This window comes from Cyclopterus lumpus, chromosome 1 (assembly GCF_009769545.1).
Source record: "Cyclopterus lumpus isolate fCycLum1 chromosome 1, fCycLum1.pri, whole genome shotgun sequence".
In the NCBI taxonomy this organism is placed as follows: Eukaryota; Metazoa; Chordata; class Actinopteri; order Perciformes; family Cyclopteridae; genus Cyclopterus; species Cyclopterus lumpus.
This window is the reverse complement of record NC_046966.1, coordinates 20,646,513-20,665,733: the sequence shown is the minus strand read 5'-3', so window position 1 is coordinate 20,665,733 and position 19,221 is coordinate 20,646,513. Positions and strand designations below refer to the sequence as shown.

The 19,221-nt window shown below is 42.9% G+C and overlaps 1 protein-coding gene across 6 annotated transcripts; it reads right to left on the bottom strand.

The window, feature by feature from the left end:
- Positions 1-335: 335 nt before the first annotated feature.
- trim2a (tripartite motif containing 2a) lies at positions 336-18,139 on the bottom strand. 6 transcript variants are annotated; one of them, XM_034543431.1, is made up of 14 exons: positions 17,339-17,557; positions 12,365-12,514; positions 12,043-12,221; positions 9,778-9,956; positions 8,728-8,965; positions 8,184-8,335; positions 7,900-8,080; positions 5,943-6,666; positions 5,381-5,484; positions 5,006-5,173; positions 4,329-4,509; positions 3,850-3,920; positions 3,550-3,690; positions 336-1,854 (listed from the first exon to the last, which is right to left on the bottom strand). In XM_034543431.1, the coding sequence occupies exons 4-14, from the start codon at positions 9,909-9,911 to the stop codon at positions 1,702-1,704; spliced, it is 2,247 nt and encodes a 748-aa protein (XP_034399322.1). In that variant the 5' UTR covers positions 9,912-9,956; positions 12,043-12,221; positions 12,365-12,514; positions 17,339-17,557; the 3' UTR covers positions 336-1,701. The 6 variants fall into 6 exon arrangements, with proteins under 6 accessions (XP_034399322.1, XP_034399314.1, XP_034399331.1 ...); XM_034543423.1 differs by lacking the exon at positions 12,365-12,514; XM_034543440.1 differs by lacking the exon at positions 12,365-12,514 and having other exon boundaries at positions 12,043-12,163.
- Positions 18,140-19,221: the final 1,082 nt, after the last annotated feature.

Below are 19,221 nucleotides of genomic sequence, written 5' to 3'. Positions count from 1 at the left end.
TGATTTTCTGACGCCCCCTGCTGACCAAAAACATGCATTGCTCATAGAGCGACAGGACATAATAAAAATACCCGTATGATCTAGGTTAAAACGTTATTAGTTTCAGGAACTTCTTTTTCTGCAACTATATTGAAAATAGTGAATAATCATCAGAAATATGTGGTTATTAATGCAAATTGCATTACTGACATGATTATTGTCGCTCTTCAGCTCTTCTCTTTTTTTTTTTTTTTTAACACTTTATATTACAACGCAGTGTTTTCAGCAGCTAAGAATGAATGCAATGTATTACAAAATTCGGCAAGTACACCACAAAATCAATTACAAACACAATAGTATTTCCTGTGGACACTTTAATTACATTTGGCATTACAAATATAAACAAGACAATGGAAAACAAAAAGGATTTAACAGGATTTTGTAGAAAATGAATGAACAAATTTAGTACTGGAAACTGTGTGCGTGAGGATGAATTCAATTTGACGGAGGCTTTCTAACAAAAGCAAAGTGCATCTTTTACAACACACCTCAACTGTTGAACTACATATTGCATTTTTTTTATGACAGCCCCTTTTTGTGTGTGTTTATTATCGAAATACAACGTGTTAGTTCTACAGATTAGTTTTTCGTAAAGACATAAGAGCTCATGGAAAGGGGTGAAGGTGATCACACGTCTGATAATGGAGTAAAGCTGCATTGCAGCATGATGAACAAAGCATTTCACGGATGTACTGACTATATTTTCAGCATTTCTGCGGTTAAAATCTGTCACTCCAGATTTTTTTAAGTCAACATATCAAGAGGCTTTTGCTTGATACCTTAATTGATCACAACACAATCACACTGGTCTTGCACATACAAACGCACCGGGTGGTTTTATAAAAAAAAAATAATTGAGCAGAAGTTATCAGCTTACCACATTTATTAATTAAAAATATTTCCGAATTACATCGACCAGTGCTTTTCACATAGTAGATAGATGTATTGCAATCGAAACAGTTCTTCCATTCAACGTTTCTTTGAGTGATTTTTGTCAGCTTAAAACATATTCATATAATTGTGCACAGCAGCTTTTCTGGTGTTTATTAGTAAAAACAACATGCACGGGGACGCCTAATCATGCTCTAAAATACCATGCTACCTACAGTGGGTGGAATATTTTTCTTATACAGTGAACAGGCAAAATGTGAGGACGCATAAGAGCATTAAACAGGAAGCTGCAGTCACCGGAACTAGAATTCCCAGTTAGTTTTCAGGAGACTTCGATACGTCTTTACTTTAATTTCCATCTCACTTAACAGTGTCAAATCAGTATTTTTTTGTGCAATAGCTTAATTTTGTTCCAGTTTTCCTGCCACATCACAGCAAATAAAAAGCTCTAACACATGTACAATACTAAAGCTTTTTGTTTTTTTTATAAATCAGTGTAATTAAGATGGAATGTGAACATGTGAAGGACGAAAAGCCAATCAGCTGCAGCCACCTGTGAACATGACACATCGTCTCACTTCATTCAAACTAAAATGACTTCTCTGTTATGTGATTCAAGGGGCGAACGTGTGAGTGGGTGAGTGCAAATCTGCCGGTCGCTCCGTACTCATAATGCGTGTGTGCGTCTATACACTGTACTGTGTGTGTGTGTATGTGTGTGTGTGTGTGTGTGTGTGTGTGTGTGTGTGTGTGCGTCGAGAGGGAAAAGGGCTACTGCAGGTAGCGGTAGACTTTGAAGCAGTGGTTGCCAGAATCTGCGACCACGACATGTCCGTCAGAGGTGAGAGCCAGACCCTGCGGGCCGTACAGCGGGTCTGCGGATGTGTTGATGTAGGACAGGAAGGAGCCGCTGCCATCGAACACCTGGAAGAGAGAGAGAGAGAGAGAGAGAGAGAGAGAGAGAGAGAGAGAGAAATACAAAGTCAGTGTTCTCTTTTTATTTGCACCACAAGATGCTTTGCCTGCCACTTCATTAGCAGTTTCTAGTGACAATAAAGTTACTCAATCGTTGAATGTCGTGTATCGCAATGCTAATATTTCTTCAATCCGTTACAATATGCCTGTAACAGACATAACCGTCACACAAGGAACGCTAGTTTAGGTCACTTGACGCCTCCAACCCCAAGAACAAACCTCCTCAAATGTACAGTTACTTTTCGTGCTTGGAATTTACTACCTCATCATGTATCTCATACAGGTAATAATTTGTCATTTAAAAAACAATTAAAGGCGTATGTCGGGGCATCGACCAGTTGACATGAACTACTTGACGGTTTCCATCACTATTGTAGTCATCTGATCTTTCTTTGTATAAATTACTGATGTACTGCACAATATGCATCCTACTCCTCGACTGCACTTTATTTTATTTTTTTTATTATTCTGTTTGTACTAATTTTGAACTGTTTGTTTCACGTGATGTTTTGCATGCATTACATTTTGTCCTTCCTGAGGAAGATTAGCGTGCGCTAAGCCGTCAGCTAACGGGGATCCAGTTAATAAACTAAACTAGTGTAACATTTACCGTCTCATGTGTGTTGTATTGGAGAAGATATGTCCCTTCAAGGTTGCCGTAGAGAAAGAAGTAGCTTGAATTGGGGGTTAAAAATAAATAAAAGGAGGGAAGCCGTGGGCCGACTCCGTTTATTAACAGGTTCTAAGTGCACCTCACACACGAACCCAGAAGGCTCAGTTACACAAGGAACAGCAAATAATTAATCAGTAATCAGCGCCACACACTATTTAATATAATTACTATAAGTGCACTACTTTGGAAGGGCGTTTACTTTATCCATTGCGTAAAAAGGAAGTATTTGATCATCTGGTTCGTTTCTACAAAAGGATAATACAAATAATTTCAATAAATAAGGATGAGGGACATTTGTGTCTTTTTTTTCCTTCTTTTTTGATCATTTTGTCTGTGTGAAAGCATATGATGTACATTTTGGAGTCTTTTTTTAAAATCTTGGAAGTTCAACCTCAGCTCCCTTTGTTAAGTTTATAATAACAACACTTTTTGATCCCACGGCCATTACAGTATTACAACACGCATTGTATTACATCGAGCTTTCATTCTGGAGTCCTGGCTTTAAAATTGTATTTGTTTTTACTATTTTAACAACAGATTGAACCTATTTTCTCAAGTTTGGCCTACAAATACGTCATACATGTCATTCCCCTGGTATCCAGTAGGGGCATCGCTCCTGTATTATGAGTTTGTTTAATTAATATTTTTTGTATGCATCCTCTCTTGATCCCACAGTGGGGAAATTCTTCTCTGCATTTGACCCATCCTTAGTTATTATTTTCATTTAATCATGTGTGTTCCTTTTGGACATCAGAGAAACTTTTAAAAAGATTTATAAAGTTTATGAATAAAAAATGTAAAATAATATTTGTAAGACATCACATTACATTTGTGTTGTGTAGAAATCTGCCACAAAGACCCGTACTGAAATCCAAACAACTGGTAATGCAGCAGGGGGTAAAAGTCTTGTTACGGTTATTATTATTATTATTATTATTATTATTATTACTACTACTACTGTCTGTACTGACCTGTATCCGGCTGTTGCCCCAGTCCGCTACGATGATGTTTCCATTGACATCCACTGCCACGCCCGTGGGGGCGTTGAACTGGCCGTTGCCCTCGCCGTTCGAACCAAACTTCAGCAAGAATTCACCTTCTGTGTTGAACACCTACATTTTGGTTTCCCCCCCCCAAAAAAAAAATTTGATCAGAGGGGAAAATCTAGTAAGAATTTACAATAGAAGAGGAAAGTGTGAAAAATATCACACAAGCCTCCATTTCTAGCACTACAGTATGAACTAATACATTAATACACTCCCGCCGCTCACCTTGACCGAGTGGTTGTGGAAATCTGTCACAATTATTTCATTGTTGTTGTTGACGGCAGCAAAGTGGGGCCCTTAAAAAGAACAGACAGCAAAGTCTCAAGTCACTTCGGTTTAGAAAACAACCGAAACAATGGATGATTTTCCTTTTTGACACGCAAATTAATTATTTCTCATTTAATGACTAAACAAGAATGTTTAAAAAAAAAACTATTTGGACCATGAAGAGTGGTACGACATGCTTTTTTTTTTAGGACAGTTGAGTTATTAGTATTTTAAAGTCTATTTTATGTTTTTAAGTGATATTGAGGCAAAGCAGAATCCTGTTTCATCCAATTATTATTATAAATTTTTTTTAAAAAACCTCAGAAGTCAAAGCATAATGGGAACTTTATGGTTCCCGGTTCGCCATTCGTCTTCATTCCACATGCAGGTATGAGCTGGTTGGAGTGAGTCTGTAGCGGGGCAAGTGCACGTATTACCATTGAGTGTACCTGCAAACTGCCTGTCGCCGTTGCCTCGGTTACCGAACTTGGTGACCAGCTTGCCGTTGAGCTGGAAGAGGAAGACGCAGCAGGCCTTGTTGTCCACCACGATGACGTGGCCGTTCCTGTCCACCGACACGCCTTTAGGGCCCATCAGCTTCCCCGAGCCGATCTTGTTCTGGAGACATCGCAGATTTGACATTTCTGTACTTTTTATTTATTATTTATTCACATAGTTCATGGCGAGAATGGCCAGAGTAAAGTATGTGTGTATTTTAACCCAAGATGTAGTGAAGAGTTGTTAATAAATAAAAGGTTTGTATGTGTGTACTTTAACAGCGCGCACACACACACACACACACACACACAGACCTCAATGGAAGATGGCAGTGTGTGTGTGTGTATGTTTCACATTTAGTTATTTCAGCCCTGAAGTGACTATAAGAAGGAGTCTATCCAAAGCACGAGGCTAGAACTGTGGATTTTCACTATTAAATATGCACTTTCTTCGATGATTCAGCTTTAGCTTTATCATTCAGCTTTAGCTGAATCATCGAATTTCAGTGAGGGGTGCACGGACAGATCAATAACTATATACATCACTTATTATAACACTTTGTCCCATTGACCGCCTTAGAACCAAGTTAGGGTAAAACATTCAACCCCCGACTTACCTTGAACTTGCCTTCACTGGAAAAGATGCTGACCCATTTGTTGTCGTAGTCCGCGATGATGATGTCACCGTTCGGGTGGAGGGCCACTCCGGTCGGCCGCTGCAGTTGACCCGGAGTCCTGCCGCGCACGCCGAATCGGCTTTTGAAGTGGCCGTCATTGGAGAAAATCTGGCAAATGTTAAAGATGTTGAAATAAAAAAAAAAAACAGGAGATTTTAAAATGCATGCGTTGGTTTTCATCATTTTAAAACTAACAAGGCTCTACAAAAGGCCTTCTGCAGTTAAGTGCATAGGAAGCACTGTAATGTAACTGAGCAATGACACTTTAAAGTCACACACACACACACACACACACACACACACACACTTTTGTACCTGCACACACTGGTTGTTGCTGTCTGCTATCAGCACCTTCCCCAGAGAAGAGGCAGCCACTCCCTGCAGGTTAGTGAACTCCCCTTTGTTTCTTCCTTTTGTGCCTTAAAAAACATGACATTTATTTGTGGATTATATATAAATATATATATATAAATATAATATATATATATATTTATATAAAATATATATATAAATAATATAATATATATAATATATATATATAATATATATATATATATATATTAGATTGAACCACTTATACAATGTGTGTGTGTCCATCTTATATTTAAAACTTTAAACTTGTTATTTAAGTTGCATGCATGATGCAACAGTATGCAAAGAGGTGACATCATGCTTCTGTATTTTAACTTGTATTTTCGGCACTAATATAAAGATAATAACAAGGGCATGTTTTTTAAAATCTGGTATTAAGGATCTTAAAAGACACACACAAACAATATATATATATATATATATATATATATATATATATATATATATATATATATATATATATATATATAATAAGAGTGCATATGTGACCTTAAATGCTTCTTACCGATCCTGAAGATGAGGTCGTCCTCGATGGGGTTCTCTTTCCTCCTCCCTGTGCTGTACATGCTGGCCGGCCTCTTGATGGCCTTCTGCTTGACGTGTGCACTGCCCGGAGACTTCAGCCTCTTCTTGACGCCTTTGGAAGTCAGCGACAGATCGATGGATTTGGTGGCCTTTATCTTAAAGGGGCTTCCTTTGATGTGTTGGTCGTACAAACGCAGCGACAGATTAAAAGTCCCCTCTTCGGGAGCCGCGAACAGGTACTCGTAAGTGCCGTTCTTGTTGTCCAGTATGTCCCCTCCGCCTCTGCTCCCGTCCGGCGAGGACATCTCCGCGGTGATGACCGCGTTGCCCATCTTACACAGCTCTCCGTCTTTGTCCTTGGTGGTGATGGTGATGGAGGTGGGGACGGCCACGACGCAGCGTCGCAACCCTTCGCCCGTCGCCACGGTCTCGGAGGCCACCGCGTTGGTCGTCAGGATGGTGCCCAGGTTGTGGACGGACTTCTTCAGTCCCTCCGTCTCCACGATGAAGTCCAGCTGGTCGTTCTCCTCCGGCTGCAGAGGAAGCTCCTGGCTGGCCAGCTCCACGAGACGCTCGCTCATCTGCTTCTTCACCAGCAGCACCTCGGCCTCGGAGCCGTGGCTCAGGGCCTGCTGTGTGAAGTCACAGCTGCTGTTGATGCCCTCCTGGCCCTGGAGCAGAGTATCCAGCTGGGCTTGGAGCACCTAATACACACACACACACACACACACACACACACACACACACACACACCAGGGGGCAGCAGGGTGACCTTGTGGTTAGGGACACTTCCAAAAGGCACTTCTAAAAAGAAAAAAAACTTTAAAAAAACAAGCAAATCAAGTACAGAGGGAAAGTGAAAAACAGAACAAAGCATACTGCATGACGTGGCTTCGTTACAGAAGGTGTGATCTTTGCTCACTTCGTTTTCTGTTGACGTAAACAAAAACACCACTTCATGCGATTCTGCAAAAACAACAGTTTTCAGACGCAGCGAATTGTGACCGTGAAGACGGATGAATATCTCGTTCCCATATTGTTACACCATCCTGTGTCTGACTTGTAGAGAAGCGTTATTTATATTGACATAAACACATGTTATACTCGTAAACCAATGTACAAAGTATGATTTCAGTGAACACTGAGCTTTTTAATACGTGTCGCATTTAGATCATGAACTCCCTCAGTACGCCATGCGTTGGGTGTTTTGAAAAGAAGTTCTTTGTTGCTTCAATGCTTTTTGAGCAGATTCATTACTGGGACTGCCACGCCCTCTTTAGAGCACCCAAAACAGACTCACCCTCATCTGGCCGTCAAACTCCTCTTCTCCTCCAACAAGAGAGGCCATTGAGCCTAGAGAGAGTCAAACGCTTCGCCCTCCACTTTCTCTGTATTCCCACTCTGACGCTGAGAAAATAAAGCTCGATCTTCGGAGGAAGAGGAAAGTGCTGTACGGCGTTCCCTCACGCTGCACGCGACACACCCAGAGAGAGCACACAGTGCACTGCCTCCGTCTAGTCACGCCACGTTCCCCTGGGCGCCAGTGTTTTGACTGCTCGCCAGCCCGCGAATTGGAAATCATTAGCAACCCGTGTGATGGAGCTCCCTGTGTGGGGGGGGGGGGGGGGGGGGGGGGGGCAGCAGGCACCTGGGGATTGTTTGGATGGGGGTGGTGCACCTATAATTAGGTTAATGGCCATTTCTATTGTCTCTTTGTGTATTATTTCCTTTTGTTATCTATTCAAAGAAGTCTTTATGAGAATAAATCAGAGCCTCCAGTTTATAAAGCCCGTTTAGAAGTCAATAGCGAACGCAAAAGTGCTTTACGGCAATAAAAAAAGAAATAAAAACGTTGCCTAAAACTGAACAAAAAAGGCTCGACACACAACACTCTGCATGTGTCAACCGACTGACTGCTACAGGCCGCGTTACCTCACCTTCTGCTTGAGGCCGTAGTTGACCTCCAGCTCCATCAGTAAAACGCTCTTGCGGACGTTCAGGGTCTTCTGCAACTCGTCGAAGGTGGTGTGGATGCCGGCCTCGATGGAGCTCTTTTGATTGGTCAGCTGCTGCAGGATCTCTGACAGCGTCTGCAGGGACGAGTCGATCTCTGGCAACCTGGGAGGAACCGGAGGAATCACATACCGACGGTCACATGACGTGCACATGAAAGAGGATAGTGTCGATTATGAATTAAGTCTCCACAATGCTGCCGTTGTACCTCTTCTTGACGGCGTCGAGCTGGTCCTGTAACGAGGCCTTGTGCTGTTCCACGACGTCCTTGAGGGGAACAGTGGGGTGTTCTCCGTGTTCGCCACTCGTACACTCCTGACACATGGCCGTCTCGCAGGGCGGACAGTAAAATTCCATGACCTGAGGAACAGGAAAAAGTAAAGATTAAAACTTAAAATATGGGGTTGAGGACATGTTTAGCCTTGTTGCAGCCTCGTCGGTCTCTTTTCATGTTCCCCAGAGGATGAAGCCCACCAATGGGATGGATTTGCCATGGAATTTGCTACGCACATTTATGTTCCACACGAGATGCATTTTAATAACTTTGGTGATCCTTTAACATTTCATGTAGCGCCATCTCCAGGTCAGATTTTGAATGTGTCCAATGCTTTGGTTTATGACCAAATAACTCGAAGGGCGTTCCCATCAGCCTCAGCTGTACTGCGTCTTCAGTGTTAACTAGCCGATATTAGCATGCTAACATCAAGCATTTTTTAGACAATGATTATTCATTATGAATGCGTGAGTCTCACGTTGCCTCCATGGTTGGGGCAGGAGAGCGGTTGGCCTGTAGCCACAGTGGTGATGTTGTTGAGGGCGGCGGCCTCCTGGCTGCAGCTGTCCGGCGCCCGCTGCAGCACGTCCATCAGGTTGGTGATGAAGAAGTTATTCTGCAATGCCGCCACACCTTTCTCCGGCAGGATCGAGGTCTGGCGGCACACGGGGCACGACAGTGTGAGGCTGTGAGCCGGGATGTAATTCTGCAGGCACCTGGAGGAGGAGAACGAGGGGGGTTGTTAGAGAGTGGGAGCATCCTGTTGAATGTTAACGTCTGGAGAAAGGTGTGGGTGGTGTACAGTAGTGTTAGTGTTAGTGTGTGTTGCATTGAGAAGACATAATAACGTTTGTGTTGATGTAGATAAAATAGTTTTTACTATGTTAATTTAGACATTTTTGAACGAGGAAGCCTCTTTTTTTTCCTCCACAAGATACTTGGTCAGAATTGCAGATGCGGTCATTTTTTTTTATGCCCTCCATTTACACAACTACCCTTAAATAAAAAATAAAAATTGGACAGAAACACAATCAACCAGTACCTGTACACGTGCATTTTATAAAGTCAACGTGGAGCAACATTACAGTGGTGAACAGTGTGGTCAGAAATGCTTTCTGGCAGTGGTCGTTGTTATCAGGCAGATAAAAGAAATTGGAGCCAAGGACAGAAAGAGAGATTTTTAAATTTTTTTTTATTGCTGTGTCGTTCCATCCGGCAACTTCATGGCTCTCCAGAATCAGCCAGAGTTAAAGCGACAGACAAGGGCCACAGTTTTCTCTTTTGTGTCAGCAACAAAAGGCCGGGTTGTCAGAGAAGGATGGCACCAACACCCCCACGCCAACAGCGGAGACGCGTCTCGGGTGAAACAATACTCAAAATGGACAAAAGCACAACACTATCGAGTGTGTATTGATGCTGCATCCATCGCAGAAAACATGCTAATCGTACTTTAGAGTTTGAGACCTGATCAAGTTGCATTTAAAGCCACACACACACACCTTAAAATCGTCATGGTAACTCCACTCACCTCTCACAGAAGGTGTGCAGGCAGGGCAGTACTTTGGGGTTTTCGTAGCGGTCCAGACATATGCTGCAGATCAAGAACTGCTTGTCAATCTGGCGGACCACAGGGTTGGGAATAGTGGATCCTTCAGTGGCCATCCTAAAACTCTGACATAGGAGTCCCTCTTCCTCTTACCCAGCACCCTGCGGAGAGAAACAGAGGGGAGGATGAGGCGGTGGCGCCAAAAGACACGACGTGTGAGGGGGTGGGGGGGAGGACAGCCGACACACACCGATCAGCGCCTGTGGCGACAGGCTTCAACTCAAACTCATAAAACGCAGAAGTATTGAAGTTACAGACTGCCATGTTTTATTTACATATGATAATTTCACTCTCATCCGTCAGTGGGACCAAGAGCCTGGGAATACGTCTGTGAAGAGAGTGAGAGGTCAAACGTTTGAGATTGAAAGTCCATTCTCGCACTTTGAAACCAATAAACTCACCACAAAGTCACACCATCTTTACAGATTTCTATTCCTCTGAAACCCTTTTTAAAAAGGACACAGGATAGCGCTTCTTCCCAAACCTCTTGGCTCACGGCGAGTTCAGCATCCACTGTGACCATAAAGAGAGCTGGATACGGTGTTAATAGTGGAGGTGGAGAGAGAGAGAGGATATGTGGAGAGAGAGAGTGAGGGGGAAGGACTCACTGCTAAGGCATGTTTCGCCCATGCGGTATGAGCTCTAACCACCTCTCGTATCCAGTTAAACGTTTCATTTATTGCCGTTGTGCAGCACACAAACTAAAATGCAGTTTCAGTCCCTTTATGCTACACAAGAAAAACAAAACTATTTTATGATGGAGTGTGGAGGATGAGGAGGAGTCTCACAGCCTGAGGAAATACCTGGCATCCACACATTGGCTTCGTCCATTGGCTTCATCTCCCATGAGTCATGTGCCAGTTTGGGTTTGGTGACTCATTTAATTGCACATTTGTTACAAAGCTGCAGCATTTGAAGTGTCAGCACCGGTAATAATAATAATAATAATAATAATAATAATAATAATAATAATAAGTCTAATCTGTGTTGGAGGCCTAAAAGAGGTAAAAAACCATCCGACACGAGAAGAGGAAAGTCTGAGAGAATAAACGGGGAACCGAACCAGGGCAGTGGCAGACTGTCAGAGGAAAGCAGAGCTGCGGCAGGATGTGCCTCATAAAAAAAAAAAAAGGGCACTTTGAGTTGATAAATATTTGATTATGAAGTGAAAGCACAGCAAAGCACCCCGTGCTCAGCACTCATCGGTGAGAGACGGAAACACACCGAACCTACAAAAAGAAAAACACTTTAATACCACCAGAAAGCATATTTACACAGATTCTGCAACTTGCGCTCCAGTTTTTATATCCAAAACATCCATTTTACTGCGCTCCAGTGTTTTATAGTTGGATGTTCTCTGGCAGATAACTTAGACACATAAAGTGTGTCAGTGCTTTTATTGTCCCTTCGCCCCCCAAGGGACTGAACTTCGTGCTCTCATTCTCTACTTCTGCCTTTTTTCTTAATCTTTCTTACACAAGCTTCCTCCTCTTTTCCACCCTCTCTGGAAGCAGCTACGAGAGGCTCCGACCCCCATGTTGTGATATGGTGAGCCTGTAATTAGAGCGGTGTCATAATGAAGCGGCGATGCCGTCAGCGGGTCGTTACCCACATGTCCAACGCGTCACGTGGCTGGTGCGTAATGTGTTTGCTTGCCAGCTGACACAGTTATGTGTCGAGCAGCTCAGGTCTGCTCCACAACGCTGGTGAAGCAGAAACAAAGAGACTGTAGAAGCAGAGTAATGACTTTAACAACAACAACAAAAGATCAACAATCACAACAGTTGAGCAGCGCAGAGCTTAACGTGTCATAAAGGAGAGATTTCAATGACGAGATATAGATGTATGCCATAAAAAAAATTAAAAAAAACACACCAGCTCAGGTCTCTGGCTGCACGTCAGATTAACAAAAAGCATCAAACACGACACCGATTATGAAAGTGAAATGAATACAATCCTGCAGACAGAACACAACAGAAGCTCTTACGTAATCAGGGTTGAATGACTCCTGACGCCAAACACGCAGCGGAAGAAAAAGAAGAGGAAAGAAAAGGCAAATACTGACTGGAATTTGACCCTTTTTAGCACGTGGAGACTGCGAGAGAAAATAAGTTGTAACCATCCACGAGTTTGAGCTTGAAAACAACACCGGATATTCCAAATGTTTGACTATTAATTAGGACTTACAGTGCTGCGTCGAGAGGCCGATCAACAGGCGTCATCCACTCCAGTACACAGACCGATACACTGGCACCATGTGACTGAAACGGCCACTAAAGATTCCTCTGAAGCGGCCTCCATGTCAGCTCTGACGGGAAAAAGGATGCTCCACTCCCAAGCGGGAGGCAACGGGAGGCGTTTGATTCCTCGGTGCGCACACACACACACACACACACACACACACACACACACACACACGAGAGAGAAGTCGAGGGAGGCGATTTAGCCAGATTGCCTTTCAGTTTTTACATCATCTCTTCCAACCCCTCCTTCCTTTGCTCTCCCTCACCTCCCATCACTTGCATTGTTGGCTCAGTCTGTCTCATCTCATCCATTCATCTCTCTCTCTCTCTCTGAAATAAATGCTGGCTCACTGCAGTGCAGAGAGCATGTGCAGCATCAGGAGTGTGTGAGCGAATGCTGGCTGACGGATGGGGAGCTAACAAACGGAAAGAGAGAGAGAAAAAAAGAGAGAGAAAAAAAAGAAGAAAAAAAAGAAGGGACAGCAGTAATGGGTCTCCGCCACGACCAATATAGTTAAATCCAAGGGGATCTTTCTTTCTGAGTGCATATGTGTGTGTGTGTGTGTGTGTGTGTGTGTGTGTGTGTGTGTGTGTGTGTGGGTGGGTGCGCACGCATGCTGCTGACTCACTGTACTCGCAGTGACGGAGCAAAAAAAAGAAAAACACAGATGTGAAAGATGAAACTCTTGTTATTTTGATGAAAAGGATAAAAGATGAAGGCCTCCGGGGTGTCATACCATAAGCTATAACGCTTTCTACATTTAGAACACATGCACCACGAAACAAAAGCTTTAACCGTCTCACCAATTGGCTTCAATAGTTTGAGAAAAATAATATATAATTTAAATGCATTCTTTCGGAAAGAAAAGGAAACACATGACCGGACTGTCTGCCGTTCTTTGGGATTTCCTTCATCGGTAACACCACACCGGAAAATATTGCCTCCAGATTCTAAGGCCGGAATTTTGTTGCTTGATTTGAATGATCTTAACTTTTCATATGCCGAGGAAACGCTCCTCTCCATCCGTCACACAAAAACAACCTCAGTCGTTCACACGTTTCATTACGCCCGGCAGCTTGGAGGCCGTTCCAGTGATCTCATGTCAGCGTCTGCCAAACTCAGTCAGAGGAGCGGGACACACAAACAAGACGAGGCATTCACATTAACATGCAGATGCACAATCGACTCGGATGAATGCGCACAGAGAGACGGGACCATCACGTTGTGGGTTCGGGTCTTTTCATGGGATTCGTCATCAGTCGCAAATATATAACATATTATGCTCTTAAAAAAAAAAAAAGGTGTGCCCTTTTGAACAAAAAAACATTGCTTTTAAATGAAAGGTTTCTGAGGCGCCAGCTTCATGACTTTGTTTCGGATGCGTTGAAGGCAGTCTGCAATCAGAATGTGAACTAAATGCCACCAAAACACATGAAAACACAGGACTGGAAGCTGCTCCGACTTCCAAACTGATGGACAATGATAACATTAGAAACGGCTACAGCGCAGATTTTAGTGTTTGCTGATGCTGTTGAAGGTTACAATCTTTTTTCCTGCTTTGTTTACAATAAAAAAAAAAACAGCTGACTCAGTACTTCACTGAATCAGTTCACTGCGGCTTCACTTTTGTATATAAATACACTAAAACAAAGCTAAACGGTCATTATAGTAGCCTATAAATTAATCATGTTCACCATCTCAGTTGCTGGGAGTCAGTATTGTAGGCTTTTTGATCGTAAACTAAATATTATACTAATTGTACATGTGTGATAGAAAACGTGGACCTGCTGATGTCGCCACAGGAAAAGTCAACCCAACAATGTTAGTACAGGTCATCCTCAAGGGGAGAAGAACATGTGCACCACGTTTCATGGCAATCCATCCAATAGTTGTGGGGACATTTTACCCAAAACCACAAAAGTCAGACAATCACAAAAGCAATAGGATTCATCCACTGGGGACCATGAATGTTTCTACAGGCAATCTATCAAATAGTTGTTGAGATATTTGAGTGGGGGTCGACATTGCCATTCTTAGAGCGCCGCACGGCTAAAAGATAAAAAGGTCGGTGCCTTAAAGCCGGGGTAAAGCCAGAAAACACAGAGGGGGGGGGGGTCGCAGAGGTCAAACTTTCTCTAAGATAGATTTAATGAAAATATAATGAAGAGTTATGAGTTTTTGCCCAATAATGGCAAAAATATATTGCCTACGTCAAGTCCCTTACTTTCCCAGAAGCGCGCACACACACACACACACACACACTCACTGATGCAAGAGGACACTTCAAAGACTGCAGCAAAAACAGAATTTCCAACCGACTTGGTCGCTGTCAAACAAAAACAAAACGTCTCTCTCCACTCGACCAACAAAGAAAGCACAACGTTAACCGACATTAAACTTTGTGGAGAATCTAGGGCAGGCGGTTACTTTACAACCATCTTGTTTCAGTTTTCAAACCACTCTTTTAGGTTATATTCTGGTTTACATTGCGGCTGCCGTTGCTCGTTTGTTACTCTGGGTCTCCCTCTGGTGTCCATCATCTTTCCAGAGCCCCGACCTCAGCGGTTTTCACCACCTCTCCGTTTATACACACACACACACACACACACACACACACACACACCACACACACACACACACACACACACCACACACACACACACACCACACACACACACACACACACACACACACACACACACACACACACACACACACACACACACACACACACACACACACACACACACACACACACACACACACACACACACACACACACACACACACACACACACACACACACACACACACACACACACACACACACACACACACACACACACACACACACACACACTGACACGGTCCAGTTAGAACGGCCGCATTCAAAATGTCAACAATCAGAGTGAAGACAAACAGAGGGGGGGGGGGGGTATCTCAGTATCAAACATGATGATGTTTTATGATGAGGACTCATTATTTTGTGAGTCCAGTCACATGCAGGTCCCACTGCTGCGTTTCCAAGTCCAGTCACATGACAGTTTATGGCTGCTCTTCTCTTCCGTCTGTTTTTTTTAAATTGTTTTCATTGCACTTTTATACAGTTACTGTATGTGATGCACACCTTACTAGAGTGAGTCATGTTGTTGTTGTTCTCCTTTGCACAAGTAAGTGTCTTCAATGAAGATAAACTCACAAGTAGGCTATAATGTTTGTCAATCCATCCCATAGTTTTGGAGACATTTCAAATAAAATAAAAAAGCACAAATGTTGACCTAGAGATGCATAATGGATGAAACGTCAGGTGATCAGCAAAGTCGCCGTGGATTCAGGTCGAAGGGAAACCCAGACTGATTCTGCTGTCATGGCTACGATTTGTAGCTTCAGGGGGTTGTTATGCTAAGCTAGGCTAACTGCATTCCTCAAATTTAAAAGCACAAGCATGAGAGTGCCATCAATGTCCTTATTTGACAGCGTGCTCACATTTTACAGGCATCGGAGAAAAGAAAAAGCTGCACTCTGAACGAATAAGGATGCCCGATGGTTCACTTGGCTGTTTATCTGCCAAGTGAACCATTCTGGGTGCACAAGATAAGACTTAAAATGACTTTTCCTATCACGAGACAGACATTCATTACACATAAAATGCCCCACGCTCAGGAGAGGACAACACGAACTGAACGCTACACTGACCAAAGGCCACAGAAACGCACTTTAGAATCATTACAGCCGGTTTGTTTTGTTGTCAGCAGTTATTATATGTTCAATCCTCTCAGCGCCAAAAGCCAGATGGTGCGTCTAGAAGGCTTATTATGTCCACGGTGATCGCGGTAGTCGCACATTTCCATCAGCGCCGACACCGTTTCATAACAAAATACTGAGACTATACCATTCTCCAGTAAATGAATGAATAATTAAAAGGCCGCCAGTGGACCGTATATGGAGCGCTTTCACATGCCTTCAATGCTGGAGAGGGTGACATAAGACCTCAAAAGCAATTTAGTCAGCACTGTTTTAGCCATTTTGTTTGGGAAGCTTTAAAAAAAAAAAGAGATTGTTGGGATTAACAAACTATATTAAAAAGAAAAAAGAAAAAAAGAGGAGATTTGTGCTATTCCTGTTGAAAAACGATGATATTCCCTCTCGTTCTTTAAAATGTCATCGTTGTAGAGAGAAGGGCTGTTTCTCAGAGTGAATATAATTATTGCCACCGCGTCACCGGGCTATATATCTGTCAACCGTGCATTCTGGTGACACGAGATAAGGCGACGTCCTGTCTGGGTGTCCGAGTGTGTTAGCGCACGCATGTTAACTACCGACTTCTAATTCAGGCCAACAGATGTGCTGCCGTGGAGCTTTCTGTCCACCGGCCGTCCAATAAAGCAAAAACACCTCCAGGCAAAATGCACCATCAAGGGTTTCAGTTTGTCATTGAGTTGATCCGTAATCCGCTTGCATGGCACTAAAAAAAGTTAATGATTATAAAATATATTCAGTCTATAAATTCACTAACTCTGTGTTTAACTAGGAGAAACGTAACACTTTGCGTTAGCAGTCGTATCAGGTTTGTTTTTAAGAGTTATTTTTCAACTTTCTTGGTGATTAAAGTGGACGAAGGTTTGTATTTATACCTGGATAGCAAGTAGTGAAACGGTAACTAGCGTTACAATATGATAAATAAGTCGATTCATATCGTCTTGACAGTTATATCCGTTATATTGCATCATCAATGTATGTACACTTTGATATGCAGCGGATCAGATAACTGCCGTTTAACCACACGGAGGGTCTCCTCTGGTACGTTGTCCACATTTTAAAGCCCTAGGAGAAATATCTATATGGATTACATAATTAGCATGACTTGACCAATGCACCTTCTTGGTTTCAAGGCAGACCCGCGGAGGCCACTGGGCACGACAAACAGGGATACAGTAAAGTAGACACCTGCACACGTAAAGCACATCTAGTAAACCTATTTCTAGCTCTCTTCTAGGGAACTAACCTGGAATATCTGTAAGCATCTTTGGATAGTAATATTTTCCTGCTGCAGACGGAAAATAAATAAATCAAATTCATCAACACAGTGCTCTAAATAAGGATTTCCCCAAAAACAACACATTTACAGTTTCTCCCCTTCCTCCAACTATAAACGTTTTCCTTTTCTCGTTCCATCCATCACTCACTCACTCTTTCCAATCCTCCTCTCCATCTTTAAATCCCCAAACACCCGACTTACCTCAGCTCCATGGCTGCTCCCCTCTCCTCCTCTCTTCTCTGGGGTGAAAACAAACGCCGCTCTCTCCGTCAGCTCCGCCTTCCCATCTCTGATGAACTGTAGTAGTGTGTGCAGTGGGCAGTGAGGGCAGCGCATGTGAGAGGCCTGAGCTGCTACAATAATCCAAACAGACCGACAGGGAGCCACTGGGTGGACGGAGAAAGAAAGGGGGAGGCCCCAGGGGGGATGTAGAGGGGAAGCGCGGACCAATCAGAGGGTTTAGTGAGGCTAGGGGAGGCGGGGCCAGTGAGGGCAAGAGTCCCAGAGGCACAACGAGGAGAGTGGCTGAAGAGAAACTTTCAAACAGGGGCCGAATTATTTCATCGACTGTCATACAATAAGCATCAGACGCTTAATGCCATTTAAATTATGTGTAAAATAAGGATGGATTCAGTTGAAGAGTTCAGAAACCTGATGTCATGAACACCATTTTAACTCCATTTCCAAGAAAGGCCCCATGAGCTACAATGACATCATTTTTTTTTTTTTTTTTTTTAAAAAAGGCAGAGGTCCAAATTGTCAAAGCTAGAAACACACACTGTCCATGAAGAGTTGACAATTTGCATAATCTACTGCAAAACAGCCATTCCTGAGAGTTTGCCAAAGTCACAGAAATGTAAACAAGATGGTCCACAACGAAAGCCACAATAACCATAACAATCCTCTGAATAATGAGTCATACGCACAACGTGAGAGTTCAAAGATTCAAACTGCAGTTCTCCAGCAGCTAAACAAGCAACGTTACTGTCCCATCACCCCGGAGCACTGAAGCAAAGCTGGTAAACAAGACAGCGATGACGCAGCAGAAGCAAAACACTCTTTGACTACGACACCACCCACAAATCACCAGGATGAACCAAAACAACACTTTTTTTTAACATTAACATTTAAAAACATCGGTCCAGACTTCAAAAACTATTGGATGGATCGCCCTGCAATTTTGTACAGACATTCAGTGTCCCCAGAGGATGATACCCAATGACTCTGGTGATCCCTTTAACTCTTCATTTACCTCTAAACTCAAGGTCAACATGTTCGAAAGGCCAAAAAACACGCTAGCCCACAACCCAGTGCGGCAAGCTGCAATTATTAAATGTTTCTGCGTCTGGGAGGCGTGTTCTTGCGTTTAAATTCTTGCGAATAAATTCTTTGTAGCATAACTCAACATCTTAAAACAGTCCCAGGATTCTGTATACCGATAGGCTGCAGGTTTCTCTCTGGCGGCCACACTTTGACGCTAAAAGCTAAACCATCCCCAACTTTTCATTTCAGCTCGCTGCTGATCTGGTGAGTTTTCCGGCATCACACTTTGGTTTATGGCCAAATACCTACAGAACTCAAGTCTCAGCTGTATTTAGTTGCCAATAAGCAAACGTTCGGATGCTAACGCATTAAACATTGCTTATTATCGTCAACATGTTAACTTGCTGAAGTTAGGCCCAGCTGTGCTTTGAGCTCAGTACAACTTAAATCAAGCCTGCGGACTCAGTCATCTTATAATTTAACACTTTTCGACAATGTTAATTGTTTTCCAAAAAGGCAGTCGAGCCAGAGCTTTATCTTCAGAACATAAACCGGTGTGTGTTAAAGTGGTTTCTCGACCTTGGAAACAGAAGTTGAGCAAACAATGTCACCAAAAAGGTCCAAGTGATTGTAATCAGATCCTTGTGGGGATATTATCGGAGCACTTACATTTATTTTATTTTTTAAAAAAGGACTGAAGTGCTCAGAACAATTCCACAAAAACTGAGCAAACTGTTTGTTGGGGGAAATATTGTGAAAGGATCAAAATCTCCAAAACAGCTTTTCACAATTCAAGAAGCATCAAAAACATTTCCATACCA